Source organism: Python bivittatus, unplaced genomic scaffold (assembly GCF_059951505.1).
Source record: "Python bivittatus isolate LINGU-HERP-01145 unplaced genomic scaffold, Pbiv_v1 ctg000590_np1212, whole genome shotgun sequence".
NCBI lineage: Eukaryota > Metazoa > Chordata > Lepidosauria > Squamata > Pythonidae > Python > Python bivittatus.
The window spans coordinates 23554779-23579400 of record NW_028277086.1 but is presented as its reverse complement, the minus strand read 5'-3'; the positions used below and the strand labels follow the sequence as shown (position 1 = coordinate 23579400).

At 37.8% G+C, this 24622-nt stretch overlaps 1 protein-coding gene across 4 annotated transcripts; it reads left to right on the top strand.

The window, feature by feature from the left end:
* The first annotated feature begins 778 nt into the window (after positions 1–778).
* On the top strand, positions 779–22840 carry PLEKHF2 (pleckstrin homology and FYVE domain containing 2). Of its 4 annotated transcripts, none has more exons than XM_088149106.1 (2): positions 779–887; positions 20012–22840. In XM_088149106.1, the coding sequence occupies exon 2, from the start codon at positions 20026–20028 to the stop codon at positions 20773–20775; it is 750 nt and encodes a 249-aa protein (XP_088005232.1). In that variant the 5' UTR covers positions 779–887; positions 20012–20025; the 3' UTR covers positions 20776–22840. The 4 variants fall into 4 exon arrangements, with proteins under 4 accessions (XP_088005232.1, XP_088005230.1, XP_007425976.1 ...); XM_088149104.1 differs by having other exon boundaries at positions 852–1009; XM_007425914.3 differs by lacking the exon at positions 779–887 and adding an exon at positions 6201–6339.
* Positions 22841–24622: the final 1782 nt, after the last annotated feature.

Below are 24622 nucleotides of genomic sequence, written 5' to 3'. Positions count from 1 at the left end.
ACATGATTCAATAAATTAATATTCTATGAATGTGTCAATTTTAATTTTTAATACAGTAAATATCAATAAACATAACCCATATAAACAAAAGCTCTTTTGGTGCCCTCCATAGTCTTTTAAAGTTGGGCGGGGTCCTGAGAGCAAAAAGTTTAAGAAACACAGCACTGAGCACAGCCCAACAATGGTGCCCCCCTCCACCTCAGCAAAACTCATGCTATGAGATGGAAACAAATGGGATACCTGTCCACAACTTCAAACTTTTAAACTCCAGTCACTCCCTATGCCAAAAAAACGTTTTTTGTTGTTAACAATGCAGATTGAAGTCGAACACAGCAGATAAGAACCATTACAAGAAAATCGACCAGAAGTCGAGTGTGGCAGTGAAAGAGTGAAAGGCATGGCAGCTAGGGAGAAAAACTCTGGGGTGCCCCCCTTCCCTGCTGCCCTAAGCACGTGCTTATTTTCTTTAATGGTTAACTCAGGGCTGGCTTGCCCCTTCCACACAGGTTGCGCAGCTTTTCCAAAAAGAAGGATTATACTTAACCCAACACTTCCAGGGGAGGCGCAGCTAAGGTCCCGTGCCTTGCTGGAGAGGAGTTCCCATCACCCAAGGGGCTCGTCAAAGCCGCGCTGATCGGTCGCTGCCAGGTAAACGGGAGGACGACCCCCTCCGGAGCCGTTAAAAACGAAGAGCCCGCCCCCTCGCTTTGGGGAGTCAACCGCAATAGGCTGGGGGCGTCTCTTTCCCTTCAGCGGCCAATCCACTCCCGCCGCCGCCTCTCCCAAGATGGCGTCGGCCCCGCCTGACGGTTACCTCGGGGAATGGAGCGGGCGGGAGGCTGCGGTCGAAGCTCGTGCTCCGCCTCGCGCCGGGGAGGCCGGTCTGGGTGTGTACGCGCCTCGGCGGGCGGGGCGTCGGTAGCCAGATTAGCCCCAGCGGTGGCGGAGGAAGCCCAAGAAGGGAGAGCAGCCAGCCGCGGACCTGGGGAAGGCGCGCTTTGGTTTCTCAGTAAGCGGCGTGCTTGGGCGGAGGTGGTGGGGAGGTCCGTCGGGAAGCGAGGCAAATAATAAAAGCGCCCAAAGGAGGGGCGGCGGAGCGCAGGAAAGTTTCTCTCCCGGTCGGAGGGGGATTCGCGGCCATGTTGGGGCAGCCTCGGTCGTGAGGGGACGCGAGAGGCAGGACGGGGGCGCTTTCCTTCTCTGCCTCGCTTTCTTTCTTCCCTCCGGTTGCTCGTTAAGAAAAAGTGCCTTCGGTTGGGGCCGTTGAGCCGCGGTGGGGGCCGTGGGGGAGTCCAGGCATCTCCGGACCTCTCGCGTCGAGGCGGCGGCGCCTGACTTGGCTTTGGTTCGGGACGCCTAGCCGCAGCGAGGGCGCGGGGGACCTGAGGAAGACGGCCCGGGCCTTGGACAGCTCTTGCCCCTTCGTGACAGCGCCTTTCCCTCCGAAGCCCCCTTGCCTCGGAGGACCGCTCGCACGAAGCGGGGAACGAGTTGTCCCACTTCTGCAGCCGGAGGACTGTCGCCTCGAAACACTCTCAAAATGTCTCCATAAAGAGGGGTGGGGGCGCCTCTTCGGCTCTTCGTCGCGCCTTTGATCCCCCGGCCGGAAAATCGCGCGCTCCGCTTTCCTCTCGGTGAACCAGATAACATTGTTTTTCTTCCCCTACTTTCTCCTGATCAACAGACCGTCCCTCCCGATCCTTCCTTTTTTTTGGGGGGGGGGGTTTCATTCTGGCACTGGAATTAAAAGCTCCCGTGATCAACATTTCTGGAGAGGAGAAGGAAGTAAAAAATTTGTTTGTAAAAAAGAAAAGGGACGCGTGTGTTGCGTTTCTTTCTTCGCCGAGAGTTGCGCGATTGTTTTGTAGTAGGAGACAGGGAACTTCCTGCGCCTGTCAGCAGGGTTAGCCAAGAAGTGGATTCTGCTTTGAAGGAAGTTTGCTCTCCTATGTTTAGTTTTGTTTTCTTTTTATGAGATTGGCTCTAGCTGAGGTGCTCTCAAATGCAGGCATTAAAAAGGTAACTGCCTCCCTGGATGCCCTGGAGAGAGAATGAGTGCCAGCTTCTGTCCTTGTCCTGAAATAAAAATGCTGATTCCTTGTCAACCTTAATTATATTTGGAATTTCATCTCCTTATTTATTTAGGAAACTCAAACCTACTTAACCTCTAGAACATCACTTAAGGTTAGGCAGAAGAATTAATATTGACAAAATATGAGGTTACACATTAAAAATCAGCCAAAAGAGAAATACTGTTACATTATCAGCAAAATTGCACTAGCTGGGTTCATTCAACACACTAAATTACAATATAATTGAGTGAATTCAAGTAATTGTGCTTTATTCAACCATCTATAGTTTTCTAAAGCCCCAACTTACATGTTATATAAATATAATCCCATTTTAAAAGGTACAGCTGTCTAGAAGCAGTAGTATATTTTACTTTTAGAAAATTGCTCTGATTTCTTTTACTGAATAGGACAAGAACTGTGGTTGTAAAAATGTATGTGAAACTGAGTAACCTCTGTCTTTGCTGGCCTTTTTTCAAAGGGGAAATTCTTAACAATTTTTTTGCCCACAGTATATATTTTTTGTACTTCTGCAAATTTGGGGTCTTCACCAGCCTTTTTGCATGTGGATGTTTTGGCTACAAAAACATTTCATCTGTACATAAGAAATAGAAGAAAATACCAACCATTAGAGTACATAAGATTAACACAAATGGGCAGATTCTTGCTCCTGTAGTTTGCAGCATGACTTTCAACTATAGGCAAATAAGATGTCATTAAAAATTGCAGTGGCCTATGTTTAGTTTTGTTTCCTTTTAAAATGATTACTGCTGACATCTGCATTTTCTATAAAAGCGGATTCAGATATAGATTTGTCTGTGAGTTTTAGCCATTGCATGATAATTCTTGCAGCTTATAGTGAAAGCCTCTACTTTATATATTAACCAGGTAAGTAGCTTACAAATTAAAATTTGTATGCTACCATAACAGCAAAAAACATAAATAATGAACCTACTTTTTTTTTTTTATCCGCACTCAATTGTTACCGATTCTGCAGTGACTGCCTGGATGAGTCCCTGCAGTTTTCAATGCAAGGTGTTTCGGAAGTGGTTTGCCATTGCCTCCTTCCTAGAGCAGAGCACAGCTGGCGAGCGCAGGAGGTGGGGTTTCTGTTGCTTTGTGCCTTTTTCGGGCGTACGCGGCTTCCGCATTACCTGCAACTGCTCCCGTCTCTTTTGCAAGGCGCCACCAGCATTTTTCCTCCCACCGGGGTGAGAGTACCCATTCATCTACTCACGTAAGTTTTCGAGCTGCTGGGTTGACAGGAGCTGGGGAGGAAGCAGGAGCTCACTCTGCTGCGCGGAGCTGGGCTCGAACCGCTGAAGTGTCGACCATTTCTGGCCGACAACTTTCAGCATCATTAAGCCGCTGCACCACCACGTCCCCTAATGAACCTACTATTATTATCTAATTATTGCAGTAGCATAGATGTTGGAAAATCATAGATTTTTTTGTATGACGGTATTTTTTTCTAGCTGTAAAATATGGATGCATAGTTTGTTGGCTTTGTTGTATCACTGCAGGTCTTCAGAAATCAGTTTAATAGTCTCAGATTCACTTGCAGAAAGGAAAATGTTATGTCTGTTGTATCTGTTTACTTTTTTATCTGTTCAGTTATTAGTAGGCTGTTGGCAGAGATAGCCAGTCTACCTGTTGGTACCTGTTGAACAACATCTGTATTTACTGTATGACCATGAGATTTTATCATTGTATCTTTGTAGTCTGACCTGGCCTATAAACACTATATGTTGGTTTAAGAATCTGATCCACACTCAAACTCAGAGGTTTAAAATTAATCAGACTTTACTGTTATGCCCAAATTGGACTACTGTGAAAAATAAAGATCTTAAAACTTTCTGTTTTAGGGTCTTGGGTTTTTTTTTTTTTCTGACTTAGTAATTGTAGTTTGCTGGTTAATTGAAAACTTCTTATGCATTGCAAAAAACTTACACTTGTGTAGGCAAAAGGGTCATACATATAATAAGAACATACAGTAGAATAAAACTTTAAAAAATCAATTAGAGTAGTGCCAATACTAGTATTGCTTTTCTAAAATACAGCTAAAACTTAAACTAGGCACCAAAGTTCCTCTTGTGCCAGTGCACATTTTAGGAAAACATTTAATAATAATCTTGATGAAAAGTGAGACTTTATTTGGATTAACAGGAGAACTGGAAATAGAATTGGATACCTCCAATATTTATAATATAGAATTTAGTTAGATTGATTTCCTTTGTCTAAAATAATACAGTGCATTATCTTATTTCTAATGGAAATTCATATAAGAACAACATATTTTAATAAAATGGATTTTATTTTCAGAGACGAATAGTGATGAGAAGTCCCACTGCAGAATACTGGAAACTTCGGGTTAGGATTTTCATTTATTGAATTCTAGCTCTTTCAATAGATGTCACTATTTGGTTGCTGCTATCTAAGTGGATATCTACTAACTCCAGAAAGGAAGAAAATAGTAGAAGTACATTCTGAAAATGGTTAGTGTTGATTAGATCTTGCATAGATCTGTTTAATTCTTCAAGCAGCAGCTCAAAAGCACTCTACAGGAACATTTTAAAAAATTCTTGTAATAAAAAATATTAATTTTTCACTTAGTATTATAACCTAAGTACTCTTTTGGGTACAGATCATCCACCTTTTTATTCCTCATATTTATATAGCTGCCCATCTCATAGAATGTGATTTTTTTTGGTGTACAATAAAAACAAACGATGCAACAAACATTAAAACACTCCATAGTAATAATAATATTTATTAGTTTTCTAGACTGGTGAGTTCTTTCCAACATTGGTCAGTCAGTTATCTTTGAATCCCAAATCTTTTTGAGTTTTCCAAAGGTATTTTGTCACCGGAATATAGAAGTTTCATTTAGGTAATAGACAAATATAATTTATCACGGCTCAGTTTTTGTTAGTGTTCTCCCACAACAGCTTTCAATGTAAGTCCTTAATTTAGCAGTCCCAAATGAGGATATCCTATGGCTTGTGAAACAATTTATAAAATGAAGAATTACTCTCTACTACTGAGTTATTTATTTTTAATTGATTGTACTTCAGTTAGTAAATCTGTTTTTACCTGCAAGAATTGCACAATGTGAAGAGAGACTGGGAAGCTTGGAGAACTTTTATTCATGTAGTCACCAAGAATCAGCTAAGACTTGAGGGGAATATAACATGTAGAGTAGGAACTTTTTTTTTCAATTGGGGTGTGTATATTTTTAAGAAATTATTTTTGACAGTTGGTGGCCTCAGAATGATTATGCCACTCAAGTAGTAAGCCTGGTTCTTCCAGTCCATTCCCCTCCCATTCTAGATATGTTATCAGAAGACTTAAATTTTCATGCCGTCAATCAGTGGCAAATCTTGTTTTGTACATTTGATTACGAGTTCCTGAATTTTGATAGGCCAACTTTTGGATGAGGTGCAAATAGCAGGTCATAATGGCCCACAATGGTTTCTTGTTATGGAGGAAGATGGATGCTTCTTTTCCTCTTTTTCACAGATGTAAATTTTTTGAAAAATGGATTAATTTCCAGATAATTCCAATGTAGAATTTAACATTATACATTCCTATTTGTTATAAGGTTTTGCCCAATTTTGCCATTGAATTCATTTTCCAAAATTTGAATGGCTTCAGGATAGTTAAAATATTAATCTTTTGTGTCAGCTTCAGACCTCATCTACTTTCTGTAACCTGAGGTTCTTAATCGGTACATTCCAGCATAATATTGAACCGTTTAGCTTGGATATCTGTTTTTAGTTGTGTGGAAATTCATGAAAGTATTATTGGTTAATTTATCTTCTAAATGCACTTATGTGTTGTTTAGGAATCCAAATGCAAATTTACAGATATCCAAGTCTATATCATTTATGCAAACAAGGTGTGGCCATGAAATGGTCAGTGAATAATGGAGAGGTTCCCTGACTCAAGCTATATAATACCTACTCATCAAGGGAAGAAGATTAGCATTACAGCACTCAGTGGGTTGAAACTACTGTGGCCCAATTTTTAGAGTTCCTTGTTATTACCCCATTACCTGCTTTCTGTCTGATAAAAGGATTCTGGAGTACTTGAAAACTTGAAAGTATTCTATTTTGCCTCTATTTTCACAGGAGAAAAATTGAGGGAGATCCCTGAGCCTGAGCTCCACAGGAAGGGAATTTGAAGAACTGAGCCATATAGTAACAAGAGAAGGCAGTATTGACAAACTGAACATCAACAAATCATCAGGCCTGATGGCATCCAGCCAAAGGTTATTAAGGAGCTTAAAGCTGATGTTGTGGACTCCCTATCTATAATATACAACTTCTCCCTATACTTTGTGTATTTGAAGACTAAAAGGTGGTTAATGTACCTTCAGTTTTTAGGAAGGGCTCAAGGGAAGATTCAGAAAATATAGGCCTGTCAGCTTAATATCTATTCCAAGGAAGATAGTGGAAACTGCTATTAAAGATAAAATTACCAAACATTTGGAGACAAGATCTTGCTCAAAGATAACTAACATTGCTACATTAAGGGAAGGTCCTGTCTAACTAATCTACTAGGTTTTTTTTGAGAGTGTAAATAAAGATATGAGTCTGTAGACATCATCTCCTTAGATTTTCAAGATTAGATTTCCCTTGTCAAAGACTTCTCAGTAAGCTTAACAGCTGTGGAATAAAAGGACAGGTCTTCTTGTGGATAAGCACCTGGCTAAAGAATAGAAGACAGAGTAGGAATAGGTGGACATTTCTCACAAGACCAGTGCTTATTAACGAATTTTAAATTATCTGGAATCAGGTGTGACTAGGTGGAATAACCAAGTTTGCTGATGACATTAAATTGTTCAGAATGATAAAACTAAAACTGGACTGCAAAGAGCTCCAAAGGAATCTCTGCGCATTAGGGGAGTGGGTGTCAAAATGGCAGATGCCCTTCAATGTGTATAAGTGTAAATGGATGCCAAAAATCTTAACTAGTCATACAAACTAATAGGATCAGAGCTAGCAGTGACCAATGAGGAAAGAGATCTTGGAGTAATGGTAAACAATTCAATGAAGTTGTCAACACAGTGTCCATCTGCTGTAAAAAAGACCAACAGCATGTTTGGATAAGAAACTGTGTTGAAAATAGAAGATGCCAATATGAGAACGCTCTTATATAAATCAATGGTGCAATTGCATCTGAAATATGTGCAGTTCTGGTTGTCACACCTCAAAAATGATACAGTGGAGTTAGAGAAAGTTCATAGGGCAAGTAAGATGATCAAGGGGCTGGAGCAATTTCTCTATGAGGAAAGGTTGCAATATTTGGGGAGTTTTAGTCCAGAAAGGAGGCAAATGAGAGGAAACATGATTGAGGTGTACAAAATTATGCATGGTGTGGATAAAGTTTCCTCTTCCCAAAATAATAGAACCAGAGGCTGCCCAATGAAACTGAATTCTGGAAGAATCAGACAGACAAAAGGAAATGCATTTTTTACATAACATGTAATTAAACTTTGAAATTCACTACCATGTGATGTACTGGTCACCAGCTTGGCTGGCTTCCAAAAAAAAAAAAAAAAGGTTGGAACAGTTCATGGAATTCTGGGGATCAGTGGCTATTAGCTTTAATGGCAGTGTGACTGCTTCTGAAAGCCATCTGCTGGGAGACTAGAGGGTTTCATTGATTGGCCACTGTGAGAACAGACTGCTGGACTAGATGGGCCAGGGGACTGATCTAGCAGGCCACTGCTTATTATGTCATTTTGGCTGGCTTAATATATAGAGATTCTTCCAAAAACTGGGGATTGTGGGCTTCTCCAGACAAAGTTATAGAAAACCCATAACAGAATAACATGTCCCTCTTCTCCCATCTTGCTCAGTTGTTGGATCTGTATCTCTTCCTGGAGAAGCCATGTGTGTTAATAATTGATTTAAGCAGATGGCAGCATGACTAATCAAGATTTGTCCATTGGGAAAAAAAATAAAATTGAATTTAAAATAAGACAAGGATTTAATGTATTAATTTACTTTTTTCTGTGTTTTTGTATTGAGCAATAGATCCCTTGTTTTGGTTTGTATTGTGTTTTTATTTTCTTTTTATGTATTTATTTACACAATTTATAGGCTGTGCAGCTCCCAATTAGAAATAATTAAAAATAAAGAAAAAGTACAAAACAAAACAAAAGAATTGTGAATGGCCCTAGAAACAACATAAACCATAGAAAGTCCATTCAACCTTTGCTTTGCCCTAGAACCTGGGAGAATAACTGGGTCTTTAATTCTTTAATATATTTAATAGCTTCCTGAATATTATCAAGATGGGTTTCAAGTTATGACAGTGCTGAAGAAATAACTTTATGACCAGTGCCCATGTTTATGACCTTCGCAGCATCCCTTAATCAAGTGATCACCATTACAATCTTGTCCTTTCCCTGACCTGTTGTTTTTATTTTTTTCCCTCCTTGCTGAGTGGAGAGATTGTAGAGGAAGGGATTACAAGAGAGTAAGCAGGCATACAGTAGGGAACACACATTGAAAGGAATGTGAAGGCACCTGCAGACCCAAGCATGCCCAGGACTAGGAGCTGCCAGCACACTATGCAAACGGCCCAGTGTATTCCCCATTGTGTGCCTGCTTACTCTCTTGTAATCCCTTCCTCTACAATCTCTCTACTTTATAAGAGTGGGGGGGGAGAGAAAAAATGGCTCAGGCACAGGAGGGATTGTCTACAGAAATTGTTTTTTTTTTCTCCCCCCCCCCTTTGCAGAGTGGAGAGATTGGAGAGGAAAGGATTACAAGAGAGTAAACTCTTTTCATATATAATACTAACCTGATTTTCATTTTGATTTCTCTGTATAGGTTTCCTAGAAATGCTTGAGTTGATTTCAGTGATTAATTTTATTGATTTATATGTCACATTTATATAGCTGCCCATCTCACACAAAGCGACCCTGTCTTTGATATTCATTCTTCAGCAAGATGCTTACATGAATTTAAAATTTCAATACAGTATATCATATTAAATAAACATTATGTGATGCATTTATTTTATTGTGAATGTTAGTATAATTCTGCCCTTTGCTAATATTACATCCATATAGATGTATGTGGTAGTGATTTACTAATTACTTTCTTATAAGAAATCTGTTGAAGACCTATTTACCAAGGTTTGGTAAGGCAGTCAAGGTTTCCCTGTGTGCTACTCACTGTCATATTCTTGGTCATTCCTGCTTAACACTGTTATTAATCATTTTGATATGATTTAAAAGAGAAAGTTCTGTATAAGTAACATCAAAGTCATTGGAGGATCATGGATTTGTTTTAGTACTGGAGTGTTGTATTGCTGCAAACTTCTGTAAAACCAACTTTTTGTGGGTATTTCTAATGGGACTTTCCCAACATTGTGATCAGATTATGGAAAGGAGCTTCCAGTGAAGTCTTAAAATATAATATTTTGAAATACAGGTAGTCCCCTGGTTAAGAATCCCAAGTTTACAGATGACCCATAGTTAAAAACAGAGCCTATTGTAGCAAAATTCGAGTTAAATACACAGTGGTTCGAATTAAGTACACAATGGTTAGAGTTAATTACACAATACTACTGATACAGTATTATATAATAATACTGTTCTGGCTTACATACAAATTCAACTTAAGGACAGACCTTGGGAATGAAACTTGTTCATAAACTGGGGACTACCTGTACTTAAAAATGAAGTAATAGGAGATTGTTAGCTATTCTTGAGTACAAGAATGTTAATAGAAATTAATGAAGAACTCCAGGTATGTAGGGTAGTTAATTTGGCTATAGAGATTATGGAGATTTAGTTGTATGATTTTCCATTAACCTATTTCTCACTTGAGCTGGCATGTATTATCTATGGAAGAAGATGCCATTAGCCGAAGAACTTGGCATACTATTCCTGCATATGTGCAAACGTGATAATGAAACTGCAAGAGACGTAGCCGATACATTTGTCCTTCCCGCAACTATCTTCTCCTTCCCTGTCCATCCAGGCTAAACATAAAGGTCTAGAAAGTATTTTACTCACATTCAAGTGAACCTGAATAAGAGCCTTCTTCAGATCTATACTTAGCATTTGCAGATCAAGGTTGTTAGAGTGGGTTTTGTATGAACACCTATGCCTCCTGTCTACTTTTATCACTCTTGTGAATCATCTCAACAGCTCTGTGAAGTACTGGCAAGGCAACCAAAGTTGTATCATGGCAGACATATGGAATGTAGCACAAATTACTTTTTTAAAATAAAAGAAAAAATAGTGTATTGTGACTACTACTACTACTATTTTATTTCAAAATGGCATAACCTCTTATTTATAGTAGGTTTGATTTCTGACTTGCTACATTGGAACTACTGAAAACAGGGTGTTATAGGAGGAGAGCCATGTTAGTCTATGTTGGCAAGAAAACAGGATGGAAATCCAGGTAATTAATCAAAAGGAAAGTATTCTAAAGTTCTTAGAAAAAATAGTAGTAAAATAATGCAGACTCCTTATAATGTAAATATAAACAATAACCTTTTAAAGCCTGAGATAATACTGTAACATTTCTGGACAAACTCCTATCTAGCTATTTTGCATTATATGCATCCACATGATCAGATGCTTTTTTTTTTCTTTCTGTGCATATCTGGCATTTAAATTAGGCTGCAGTAATTAGATAATAATGAATACTGTATGTGTTCCTTCTTAAATAATTGAAGTATACACTGATCAATTCCTTACTGCTACGTGGATGAATAATTGATTGAAAGTACACAGAAGTAATTTTAACATATTTCTATAGATTATTTGGTTCTATTCTTGCCTTCTTGGTCTACTCTAATTTCATTTTATTGCATTTTTTTCCTTCCTTTCCTGAGATGGTTTATTGGTAATCTCCTTCCATATTTTCTGTAAAATCACTCTGATAATTGGATTACTCTGAAGGAAAGTTCATACATTACAGTAGGCCATAATGTGGCTTGTTTGGTTTTATTTAATGTACAGTGTTATATAAGCCTGGTCATTATAGTTTGTAAACTGAGATTTATGGTTTATGGGTATCAGTGAAACCAGCTATTATGGCTTATTCAACATAATTAAAATAAATCATGGTTTAATGCATTGTGTGATGTTAGCCTAGTGACAAACTCATCAAGATTATCAGTGAGTATCAGTTAAATATTTTCCTGGATTCTAAAACTTTCTGGAAGCAGATGGTTGTTGTCTGTGAATGTAGCATTTCATTCATGTAATTGTAGTTTAGCATCATAACAACCCTACTATTATTTTCATTTAAAACGCTTCACTCCACCTATATGCTAATGCATCCTAAAGTGGTGCTTTTTTCCTTTGACAGGAAAAAAAAGTGGCTGCATTTGTGAAATTCATTGTGATGTAGCTAACAATAGGAATTACTAGGTAACTGGAGTTTTGGGCTTTGTCTCTGTATTTGGATAAAAGAATTATTAAATAACTGATGCTCCATGACAGAGCTTCTTTATTTCCTTTATCCATTCCCACTTCCCTAAAAGATTATTTCTAACTGGTAACATGTAGTTGTAAACACTGAAACTCTTGACTGTATGAGCTAGGAAGTTTAAAACTCCATATTCTGGACTGAATCATAATTTACACTATACCCTTGTGAAATGAATAATTATAAACTTGGTGTCTTTAGTCTGCAATTTTACTTATTTATGCTTTCCTTTTTCTATAAGATACTTAACAAAAATAAAAGTCAATTTCTCCTCTTCATGTACTGTAATCAAGTCTTGTTCCTGAAGTTTAGGTAGGTAAGTTCAACACTGAAATAATGAGCAAAGTCAGATTTTACAGATGTTTATCACTTAACTCAGATAAAGTTGCAAAACATTGCATTGTTTTGCATTGTATTTGCAATTCATTGTATTTAGGATAAGAAACGTGTATTTAAGAAAGGATTGGACAGTACTGTAATCTTAGAAAGATTAGAAGCAGAATTGATTAGAGAGTTGGGATGGCCTTTTCAGATAATCTAGTCCAGTCCCTGTTCAGTGAAGGATGCAAGTGTAGCATTCCTGACATAATTATTTTGAGGGAGGTCATCTATATTAAAAGGAGATCAGTGCTGTATAATAAAGTGTTAGTGGGTGTGCTTGGGGTTAGATGTGAAAGCCCAGAAATAGGGGATTGTGGTCTGTAGGAATAAATGAGAGAGTAACTAAATTGAGGTCTAGTAAACCAGTGTTTTTCAACCTCAGCAACCTTAAGATGTATGGACTTCAACTCCTAGAATTCTCCAGACAGCATATTGGCTGGGATATTCTGGGAGTTGAAGTCCACACATCTTAAAGTTGCTGAGGTTGAGAAATACTGTAGTAAATTATTCAGTGAAAATCAGGAAGAACTTTACAAGTCATAGTTAATATCCTCTATTGGCTATATGTTAAAGCAGCTGTCTTCAACTGCTGTGCCACCATGAAAGGTCCGCAGGCGTGCCACATCAGTGAGCCACAAGTAAATGACAGGAAGTGTTGCGTAGCTGCGCATCCAGAACCCCGCCTCCATGACATCACCGGGGGGGGACTGCCTTCATGTCTCCTCCCAAGTCCCAGCAACCTGTGATGTCACAGGACTTCCAGTGCCTATGAGATGTCATGACCGTACAAGTTAACATCTTGTCAGTGTGCTGTGAGATGAAAAAGTTGAAAACCACTGTGTTAAAGTATAGGAATAAAGATGAGTTTGAACTTAATATGGGAAGGTAAATATGACAATAGGTATAACTGAGGTCTGATACAATTATTTTCATGTTTGGAGTATAAGCAGTTGAAGGATACAGATTGTTCACAAGAAAGAAAAGCAATAGAATGGGAGATGGAATAGCATTGTATGTTAAAAATATTCACATCTACATAGAAATCCAAAGTAATGAACATCAACAGGAATAGAATCAGGGCAGTTTCACATTCCAACCTATCATAAGCGGTTTGAAGGTAGTCTGTGTGTCTTCACTTCTGCTGATCTGTAATGCTGATAGCAAGGAGTGGCTATCAGTGTCTGTCCTAAATTGCTGTAGTTCCTGCATCAACAAAAACCTCTTCATTCCCACTCTGGGTAAAAGTGAGAGAAGGAAAAGAAAAAAAGACCACAAGTGAGTCTCCTTTGCTGAAGAGAAGGGGGAGACTTGACAAAACACTTTCAGTCCTGCTGTTTTGTCTGGGTTATTGAGGAGGAACAACAAATCTGTCAAGCTAATATTTCCCTTATGAAATCAGAAGCGCAGGAGCTTGGAGAGGTGAGCCAAGAGTTCCCTCCAGTGGGGGAACAGAGCCATAGCATTTAAAAACCAGAAAACAACCTAGCTTTGTGGTGCAGTAGTTTTAACCCCACTGCAACTGAGCTGATGCCAGAGAGTTAAGCTGTTTTAATTGTAGGGACACAGATGCCTGGAGCTACTTTCAGACTGGTTTAAAATTCTCATTTAGAGAAATGCCTAAGTAGAAGGATTGAATACAAGCAATGTCCATTGTTGATGTATATGACCATTTATGTAAAGAGAAGATGTGGATTTTTTGGCATCTACTTTTCTAGAATACTTTGATTATCCTGATTTGAAAAATACTGCTCACCAGCTTTTTTTCTCAATCAGAGCCCCAATTAAAGTTGCTATCCAAACTGAACAAATATGGTATTTATTATTGTTATTATTATATTCAATTATTATTTGTATATTATTGTTGTTGATCGCACAGTCAGCCAGATGTTTAGACTGGATTTGGCATTTTTATCCACCTATTGAGTTCTTTGCAAGGACCTGGGATAGGCAGATGTTGTTTGATAGTGTTAAAGGTATCATCGCAGGATATAAGCTGTTCCAAGTAAAGCTGCCTTTCACAATTGACTGATGGTGATTTTGTCAATGCCAATGGTCTTCATGTGGTGCTTCAGATGTTTTGGGATTGCACCTAAGGCGCCTACTACTATTGGTACTATATTTGCTTTCTTTTGCCATAGTTGTTCTACTTCTATTTGCGGGTCTTTATATTTTCTGATTTTCTCCAGTTCTTTTTCTTGTATTCTGCTGTCTCCAGGTATTGCAATGTCCACTGTCCAGACTTCTTTGTCTTTCTTATCAACAGTTGTTAAGTCTGGGGTGTTGTGTGGCAGGTGCTTATCTGTTTGAATTCTAAAGACCCAGAGCACTTTAGCTTCTTCATTCTCTATTATTTTGTTTTGTGGTTCCACCAGTTCTTGCTTGCAGGCAGATGGTATTTCTTGCAGATATTTCCAATGCACCACTGTTGCTACTTTGTCTTGCCGTTGTTTGTAGTCAGTCTGTGTGATTTTCTTGCAGCAGCTAACTAGGTGGTCCGCTGTTTCTTCAGCTTCTTTGCAGAGGTGGCATTTGCTGTCTGTTGCTGTCTTCTCAATTATGGCTTTATTATTATTACTGTGGTTGGTTGCACATTCAGCCAGATGGCTAGACTGGATTTCACATTTTTATCCACCTATTGAGTCCTTCCCAAGGACCTGGGATAGGCAATGTTGTTGTTTCATGGTGTTAAAGGTATCGTCGCAGGATATAAGCTGTTCCAAGTAAAGCCGCCACCTCCTCCTCCTCCTCCTCCTCCTCCAAAATTCTTTTTCTGTTTCTCCTTCAACAAGTGCTAAAGGAGATTTTCTTGTGAGTAGAGTAACCTATTCAAAATTTCATTAGATCTGAATGCTTACCAAGGCTCCAGTGCTTATACCCTGATCTTTGCTTTTTCTTTTATTATTTAAATTCAAGAGGCTGCTATAGTATATTGATATTGCAGGTACTATACTCCCATCCCCCAGTTCAGGTATTGTTTCTGTCAAGCATCAACACAGTGATGTAAATACTCTAAGAAGCATTAGACAAAGAAACCAGAAAGAGGAAATATTGTAATTCTGACTTGAAAGCCATTTGGAAATCTGAGCTTTCAATTGGAAATAGCGATTTGTCAGATTCAGCATGGAAAATTAATTTAAAAAGTGGGTTTCCCACTAAAAAAGCATTCAGTTTCATGAACCTCTTCTGTTCATTTTAATTTATTTTTTTATTTTGAAAAAGCATATACTACCTATCCTTTAATAGCTCCAGGCATCTTTGGGTAAGTTAGCTGAACTATATTTCAGATAACAGCATAGTAGCAAATGTATAATGAGTGCTAGGATTACCGTCTGTGCATTCTAGTATATTAATGAGTCTGTAGGGGACTTTGTAAGTATAATCTAGAAAGATTTCTGAAACTTGTTTTCTGAATAGTGTAATTTTGGGTATGTTTTTAGTTTTTAAACACAACACTGTTGGTATGTGAGAGCATGTTTGTGAGTTTTCACAATACAGTTTATTATTGCTTAAAGAATATGCTAGCTATTGGCATGTGAGAGCATGTTTATGTTTTTTTTTTTTTTACATAATCCTAAAGCAGTATCTCAGTTATCTGAATTTAGTGAATATGGTGACTAACCATGCAATTATAGAATAAAGGGGAAAAAAATAACCATCTGGGTTTGCTCTAAGACTGATGTTGATTAGCAAATAAGTACTGTTCATGAGATGAAGAGTGCAAGACATGTTTATCAGATTTATGAATGACACAAAACTAAGTGATAGCTAAGACTTCAGAAGACAAAATTCTAAATTATCTTGATATGAAAAACTGAATTAATAAAATGAAAAGTCAAATGTGAAAGTTCTGCATTTAGAATAGCTGTTCAAGAAATTTTTTTTTTCAGGAATAAAGAAATAAGGGATATATTTATTTAGCTTTTCAGCTTTTATTTTATTATTTTTGTGCCTTCAAGTCGGTGTTGATTCCTGGCGACTGCCTGGATAATCCCTGGGCAAGATTTGAAAAGTAGTTTGCCATTGTCTCCTTCCTAGGGGTGAGAGAGAGTGACTGGCCCAAGGTCACCCAGTTGGCTTTGTGCCTAAGGTGGGACTAAAACTCACAGTCTCCTGGTTTCTAGCCTGATGCCTTAACCACTATACCAAACTGGCTCTCTTTCAGCTGCACCCAAACGAATACTTTATTTTCCATGTATTTCAATAAAATAGCGGGTATTATATTTCTACAATAGCGGAAGTCAGAAAACATGTTCTGGTCATTGCTGAATGTAGCAAAAAGTAGAGTATAAAAATATTGTATAAAAGAATAGATTAAAAGTATATTAAAAAGATGCTAGAGATTTCTGTACTGGTCAATACCTGAATCTTTCTGAGGAGTTCACAAATTAGAGCTGTAGCAGCATGGTGGAACCTGGAGGGTGGAAGGTGGAGGTCTTGGAGTCCGCTGAATTTGGGTGACTATAATAAATTAAAATAAAACTCAAGTCTTCTCCCAGAAACTTTCTGGGTTTTCATACCCTGGCCCCACCTCCTGCCTCTTGCTGCTACCACACTGGTGTCCTCCTAGCTCTGCTATAAAAGAGAAATGGGGCGCCTACAATAAGTATGACTCTGGCAATTATTGGGTAAAGTAAAATAAAATAATTGCTATAGCACCAGCCCTTGGGCATATAGCATTGAGGTTTGTGACTAGAAGTATCAGCTCTTCTTTCCTTTTGAGGACACAGATCAATTTGACAGGGAATAACAAAATTAAATTTTATTAAAAAGTATAAAACCATAGAAAACCTTATAGCTTTAAATATTATAATATAGGTATCAGTGCTCTTCTGAACCACTGATTCAGCAAATGTAGATGAATGGAACAAGACAAAGAACCCAGCAGAATATATAGAAGTAAATATAAAAATTCTTACGGTCTGCAAGTTGGCATTGAGCTGCTACCAATAAGACAAAACATGCTTGTTGCCTTTACAAGCAGAATCTTTTAGTTTGGTTCAAATTGACAGGAATTATCATACCCTTAAATTATGCAGAGAAATAATTACAAGACATATAAACAAAGGTTAAATTTAGCAAGAGTTGTTAGCCATGTATTTCTACCCAAAAAGGAATACCCAAGTGTCAGGTGTTCCTTCTTATTGAATTTTACCTGGACTTCCTTTTTTTGCAGGGAGGGGAAGAGTTCCAACCTTTAACCTGAGGCTGAAGGAGGATGGCTTCAGCTTTCTCTTGATATGCTTCCCTTTCTTATGTATCACTAAATTGCTAAATGTTTATATATTGGACTCATTCCATCCCAAAATATATCAAAGACATTTAAAAATATATTTAAAAATATTTTACAGAGTTTTAGCATGTTTACCTCTAGTATATTAAGGTGTAACCCTAATACAAGAGTCCTTTTGTGAAGGTGAATTTGTATGATTGTATTGGTATAATCCCATTTTGTTAGAAATGTGTTTAGTTATACTTTTCAGCCCAGTCTTCAGATAACATGGGATATTAAAATTATAGACAAAGTAAAAGATTAACTGTTATTGCTGTGATAGTAAAGCAAAACAAACAAAAATGGATATAAAACCAGGATAGTTTGCCATTTGTATAGCTGCTTATGAAATTAGCCTCATCAACTTAGAGGTATTTTACTTCCAGAATCCCAATGTTTTACAAATCATATTGGCAATTTATTTTGTGGGTGTTTTTCTTGTATCTCCAGTAGATGATTTGTATTTAAAATACTTGTAATTTTGTTTGAAGGATGTCTCATGATGATCTCTTATTGCATTGTGTTGTTTGAGTAGTAGCTGAATCTTGTCAGGCTTAAATTTTTTTTTTTTTAATATTCTCCTCTCCCCTGATTGTGTGTGGTTGATAGGAAAGCAAAATAAAACAGGGCCAACCAAAATGATATGTTCATAGGTGTGCAAAATATTCTGTGTACAGAACAGACAATTTTAGGTGCTCTGCTTGGTCCAGCACATGTTAGGTCCAGGCATGGCCCTTGAACATCCTTGCTCTGGACAGAGGTGTTCTGTGGTAGGAGGAGCAAGGAAAAGAGGAAGATACTGTGAGGCACTGGTCAACAGTGACAGAGGGGGTTAAGAGAAAGGAAGGTGCAGGAAGATGGGTGCAAGTGGTCCCTTGGCTATCTTGTGCTTGAATTCTAGCATGGACTTGGGGACAACAGTGCTGCTTGGTCACATTCCTTCTAAGGTAAAAAGTCAAGCACAAAGAAAATTAAGTTCTCTCAAAATAATGATAAATTTAGGCACCATAAAACTTTCAGGTTAACTGTAACAGTGAGGATCATTCTATGCCACTGCATTGTGGACTGAGCAGGAGCTCCTGGGGGAGGTGCCTTTTGACCGGGACAGCAAGCAGGTGGTCCGTTCCTGGCCTTGTGACCACTCTCCTCCAGATCAGGCCCAGCCAGAGACATGCTGGGCATGACCTCAGGGCCTCCTGCACACAAAGGAGCCATGCCACGGCCCTGCTCTGTACTGAAGTGGCTTCTGAAAACCCCCTTCGCCTGCCTCCCATCTCCCTCCCAAAAAGGTTTAATTATTATCTTTTGAGTTTTGGGCTGCACGAGGTCAATGAACATTGCTAATTTTTTGAAAATTTCAGTAAATGAATAATAAAGTTTAAATAAGTTTAAGCTTTAATACATCCAGGGAAGAAGCAAAATGGTGAAAAAAAGAAAGTGAAAGTGAAATGGTGAAAAGAAGAAAGGGACTATCTAAGTGCTTTTTGTATAATGCTTTTCTTTTTTGTCTTTTAAATTTTTATTACAGTATCAACTTCCCCCAAAAATGAAATAATTTTAAATGCTTACAAAATATTTATTGTAATTATCAGTTATCAGTGACTAGCAAGTTTATATTTTAATCTAAGCATGTACATTGGGGGTAATGATTAAGGCTTCAGGCTAGAAACCAAGAGATTGTGAGTTGTAGTCCTACCTTAAGTACAAAGCTGGGTGAACTTGAGCCAGTCCCTATTTTGAGCCCTAGGAAAAAGGTAACAGCAAACCACTTCTGAAAAATGCTGCCAAGAAAATTGCAGGGAACAGTTGCCAGGAGTAAAAAATGACCTGAGGGCACAACTTTTAAGCATGTATGTGACATACTATTATACTTTCTAGTTTCTATACTTTAACTAAGAAATGTGTAAACATTCTACCATGTTGCTATTACATATATTTACAATTTGTTCATATAGTGGTGCACAAATTTGTACTTGGTTTGGGAAAAGCTGCACAATTTTTTTCCCTGCAAACATGTCAAAAATTGTAGGGAACATTGGTGCATGGCTAAAGGAAGAGAAAGGAAGGAGCAAGAAAATTTGGGAGGGGCATGCACACAGGCCGTGCAAAGGGGAGGAGGGAGAGGAGAGAGGCACACTAGCCTTGCCCTACTTGCCTCACAAGAGCTTTCTGGAATTTGTCTCACCTAAAATCCAGAGCTTCCAATATGGTATGGGTTTTGGTTCTGTTAGATCACAGTCTGTCTGGTTTGTTTTGTACACAGCCATGTATATGTTCTTGGTTAATTGAACAATTCAGATCACAGCTCTCAAGTAGCAATGTCCCTTACCAAATTCAATAATATACTGTCAGCCCCACTAGGTAGGCCAGACCCAGAAAGCAACTCCACAGGAAGGCTAAAACTACTTGTATTGAAATTGGCTATAACAGAATCTTGCAAGGCTGTACCTCTTCCTCCTTCTTATTGTTCAGTGTATTAGGGAGTCATCTGCCTGAGCTGCTTCTAAATGTTATCTTGTTCTGGATTTAAAAAATGCTTCACCCCCTTTTGCCTAGGTAATGATTCCTGCATAACTCCCTTAAGGTCATCTTCTGTACTACACAGGATAGAAAAACCTGGAATAGAAAATCTGTCTCCCATTCTTAGACTATTTTTGGGTTTTTAGTTGATGCTCTAGAAATTCCCTCTGTTTTTTGAAATGATCCTTTATGTATTGAAATAGGGGGTGGGGAGGGGATGGATGACAGCTACATATGTTTTGCTTCATTTACAGCTTTTGGCTGAATAGCTGCAGTGTCTTAATAGTATTTATTCTTCTGTGTTGTAGGAACCTGGTGAAAAATGGTGGATCGTTTGGCAAACAGTGAAGCAAATACTAGGCGAATAAGCATAGTGGAAAACTGTTTTGGAGCTGCTGGTCAGCCTCTGACCATTCCTGGCCGTGTCCTCATTGGTGAAGGAGTATTAACAAAGCTGTGCAGAAAGAAACCAAAAGCAAGGCAGTTTTTTTTATTCAATGATATCCTTGTTTATGGTAACATTGTTATCCAGAAGAAGAAATATAATAAGCAACATATCATTCCTCTGGAAAACGTCACTATTGAGTCTATCCAAGATGAGGGGGATTTGCGGAATGGATGGCTTATCAAGACTCCAACTAAATCTTTTGCAGTATATGCTGCTACTGCCACAGAAAAATCTGAATGGATGAACCACATAAATAAATGTGTTTCTGATTTATTGTCCAAAAGTGGGAAGACACCCAGTAATGAGCATGCAGCTGTCTGGGTGCCCGACTCTGAAGCCACTGTATGCATGCGCTGCCAGAAAGCAAAATTTACCCCTGTGAATCGTCGACACCACTGTCGGAAATGTGGATTTGTTGTATGCGGACCCTGCTCTGAAAAGAGGTTTCTTATTCCCAGTCAGTCTTCCAAACCTGTGCGAATCTGTGACTTTTGTTATGAATTCCTTTCCATGGGAGAGATGTCAACATGCCAGCCCACAAGATCAGACTCTTACAGTCAGTCACCAAAGCCTCCTTTAAATGACATATCAGATGATGATGATGATGATGACAGCAGTGACTAAGTAATGGAAGATAATGTTTTGATATTACAGTTGGTTGAGTTGTTGTATGAGAAACCTCTAGTTACAAGTCCTTCTGAGAAATCTAACCCAGCCATTAAATTTGCCTGAAAAACCTTTGAATCATATGTGCCTCAATATTTGAATCTCCTAAATATGTCATTACTCTTTCTGCAGGGATAGACTGTTGCAAATGTTTTCCAGCCACGTATACTTGATTTTCTTTCTAAGAGTGAATTGATCAGCCACGCTTTCCTCTTCTCTGAACAGGAAGATTAGAAAATATAGCACAGTTTTTCAGTTTATACTAACAAATATCCCATACTATGACTTCTTTTAATATTAGAATGGGGAAATTAAACCTGCATGAAACTCTGGTAGTTTGGTTAGCAGATTGAAAAGGACGTCTAACCAAACTTTGAAACTGATAGTTTACTTTGATTCTATATAAATTCATTCTGAAATGTTAGTAATTTTTAAAAAGCAATGCAAAATGTCATACACCAAGCAGTGCCTTGTAAAGACTGCACTGTTGCAGGAAAAAAATAACCTTGCACCTCTGGCATGTGATAAACTAAGAAACAGTTGGTGCTGTTAGGATTAATTGCTGTTGTATAATAGGATTTCAGTAGTAAGGGCTGTGACTGCATCTCTAGAATTGAAGGCTGTCCAGCAGCTCCTTGCACAAAGTCATTTTCATTAAGATGCTACATGAAGACAATTCAACACTATTGTGCAACGATTATTGTGAGGTGATCATAAAATGAATAAAACAAATGGGGGCTTTTAAGAAATTCAAACAGATTTGGTATCTAAACTACTTTCAAACTTATATGATATTTTAAAATGTTTATCAGGTATGGTTAATTGAAAACTTTTGTCTCAGATCATGTTATTTGCTGTAATGTTTTGATTTGATATTTAAATCCTTAGATAATTCACTAACCCTTTTAAACTTTAGGAAGTGGATTTAAAAAATAGACTGTGTTCTAAAAGCACAAATTGGGAGAGTGGGCTAGCTATTTGTTTGAAGAAAAAAAAAACATTTGTACACAACTGACCTCAAGATGTAAATGAATTGCAGGTGACTTTATTTTAAATGTATAAATCCAAGACCTGGACAAATAATGCAAAAGGTGTTTCCAGTAAAGAATTTACTTTTTACAATATTCTTTCTATAATGGCGTTAATTTTAGAGAAATGTCAACTTAGCTACGAAGTTTTGTAAAATCCCAAGACATATCTCTATTTTTATATAATAGTATGTTTAGTTGTTTTACATAGAAATCTCTTGACAGAATTGTGTGGGGATTCAGTAGCACCTGAGAGTTTATAAATACAGTAACATATTGAATATTGTTTGTGCAAAAATTATATTGAGTAATGTGCTTAATAAGTAACAGTTCTGCACTGTTTTCTCTTCTGCCTGTTTGACTATATTTATTAAATAAACCATCAGATCTGCATCTGTGAACTTGTCTTCCACTCTATACTCTGGTGGGATAAATGGTATAATATCTGAATTGGGGAAAAAAATCAGATGAGGAGAATAGCCATAAGGTGATGAAGAGTGGGCTCAGTTGACTTGCTGAGTCTGTGGAGCAGCAGCAGCTGAACTGGGTAGATTATGAGAATTCAGAATGATAGATTTCCAGATAATATTGAAATGCTTAAACAATGCTAATAGGAAAGGGCCCTTGTATTGATTCTGGTAGCAGTCCAGAGGGGTGTAAACTCCTACACATAATCTATGAAACTCTCAGGTCTCCCACAACATTTCTACCTGCTCCTTGAATTTTAAAATTCAAGAAACTCGGGATTTGAGAACACAATATTTAAAAGTTTCATATATATTATAGTAAAGGTATTTTTTAATAGAATGACCATTTCTAGTGTACTAAAATATACACAGCAATTTCATTCACATGATAATTAACTTCAGTGAGACTTGTCTTTATGCAGCTATGAGGAGATTGAAGACTTCCTCTTTATGTTAACCAAAGTTTAGTGTATTGTCTGAACCCTATACTGTATTGTGGTTAATCTTACAGGCAAACCATATAAATTACAGAGTTCAGATAACATGGCAAACAGAAATTAATTTAAAATTTTTGAGGCTAAGATTAGAAGGAGAGGAAAGCGTCTTGGGCTCACTGAGGCTCATTCTCATGCTAAACCATATATTTACAGAATGTCGAATCAAGGTTTTGTCTTGTGTTTTGCAACAGGCATTAAAGATGATTGCTCATCTGTGCTTTTTTATTTCCATAATTACCATTGATGCTTGAAAATGTAGAGTTTGAATGATGCCCTCCAAAATGTGCTCCTTTAAGAAGAAGCCAATGAAAGTATCATTTGGAGTTGGCTGGATATATTATAGTTTATTTTTTTCTACTGATTACGTAAAATCTTCCCTTCTCCATAACCAGATATGAACTGTAAGTTACCCTGATATAATTCAACTTTTTTAATGCTTATCCTACACTGTGCAAAAATCTTTCTGTATTCAGTATTGAATGTAATATTTATATTTGCCCAGTTATCTTTATATGCTGCACATAGGCTTCAGCACTTCCATTTATTTGGCAACAAGCTCCTCCTATCAACCCTCAAATCCAGTCATTGGATGCAAATGGAATTTGCATATGTTGCAATTAATCCCTGATGCTGTTACCAGTTGACATTGTAAAATAAAATAATCCTAGGATTAAGAGTATGAAAGAAGGTTACCAATTTTATGTTTCTGCTCTTTTATTTGGAAAGTAAGCTGTCTTGTGTTTTAAGTCAAACTTGCGAAAGGCTTAATAAATGATTTTGTAATTTTGTCAGACTGAGCTGTTTTCATTGTGTAAATCTGAGAACAATTATCAATAAGCAAGGCTTTTTCTTTGCTGCTATAGTACCTAAAAAGAGAGAAATTAGAAGTGCAATGTGAAAAAGATATAATTAAACATTACTTATAAGATTTGGAGATACATGTTCTTTTTAATAGCATGCTCATTTTCTGAGATAAATTATCTTGGAAAAATGAAGGTACCCTCACAAATTACTGCATAAATAATGCAGTTATTTGCAAACTGCTTTGCTTTAGCATTCCCTCGCCTCAAAAAAAAAAAAAGTCACAATTCCCCACATATTACTATGGATTTGATATATGGTCTGAAATAAAGGCAAACTACTCCCTACCCTTGGTCAGTCTTCATCTTGACTGTAGCTTGAATTAGAACTTATATCCATGAATTCAAAGACATTCTGTTTTTATTGCAGTTGCTAGAAAAGCCCTCAACTCAGAAGACCAGCTATTGCAAGCTATAAGACTCAGGCCATAAATATAGGCGGGTTCAAATCTGATGTCTCTGACTTGCCCTTATGGACTGAGAGCCTCTTGTTTCTGAGTGGAAGAAGCAGTTGACATCTGCCCATAGTTATTGGAACAGTCTGATCGCAGGCCCTTGGCTTCAGACCTTCCCACTCCAGTCCTCACACTTCATAGTACTCTGCATCTGTCTCACATACTTTGTTATGGGCCTTCTTTTTCTGGAACAGTTGGAACAACCATTTTAAATTTGAAACATGTTTAAATGTCAAACATTTCATTTTTGCATACCCCTACTAAGTGACTTTTATCAGTTCTATAATAATATACTTAATGTTTTAGGTAATTTTGTAGTCACTATCCTAGTATGGTCTTATTGGGGGGCAGCTCCTGGCTTACTATTTCTGGGTTCAGAAGCCATGCCTGCTTGAACTTCCACCAGGAGATTTTTTTTTTTTAAAGACAGTGGCAATCCATTGCTCTACTATTGCCAAGAAAACAACACTACATGGGTGTGTGAATGTGGTCACCAAG

What these genes read in the sequence shown, in the direction of transcription:
- PLEKHF2 (XM_088149106.1), top strand. Translation starts at nt 20,026, where the DNA reads ATGGTGGATCGTTTGGCAAACAGTGAAGCAAATACTAGGCGAATAAGC.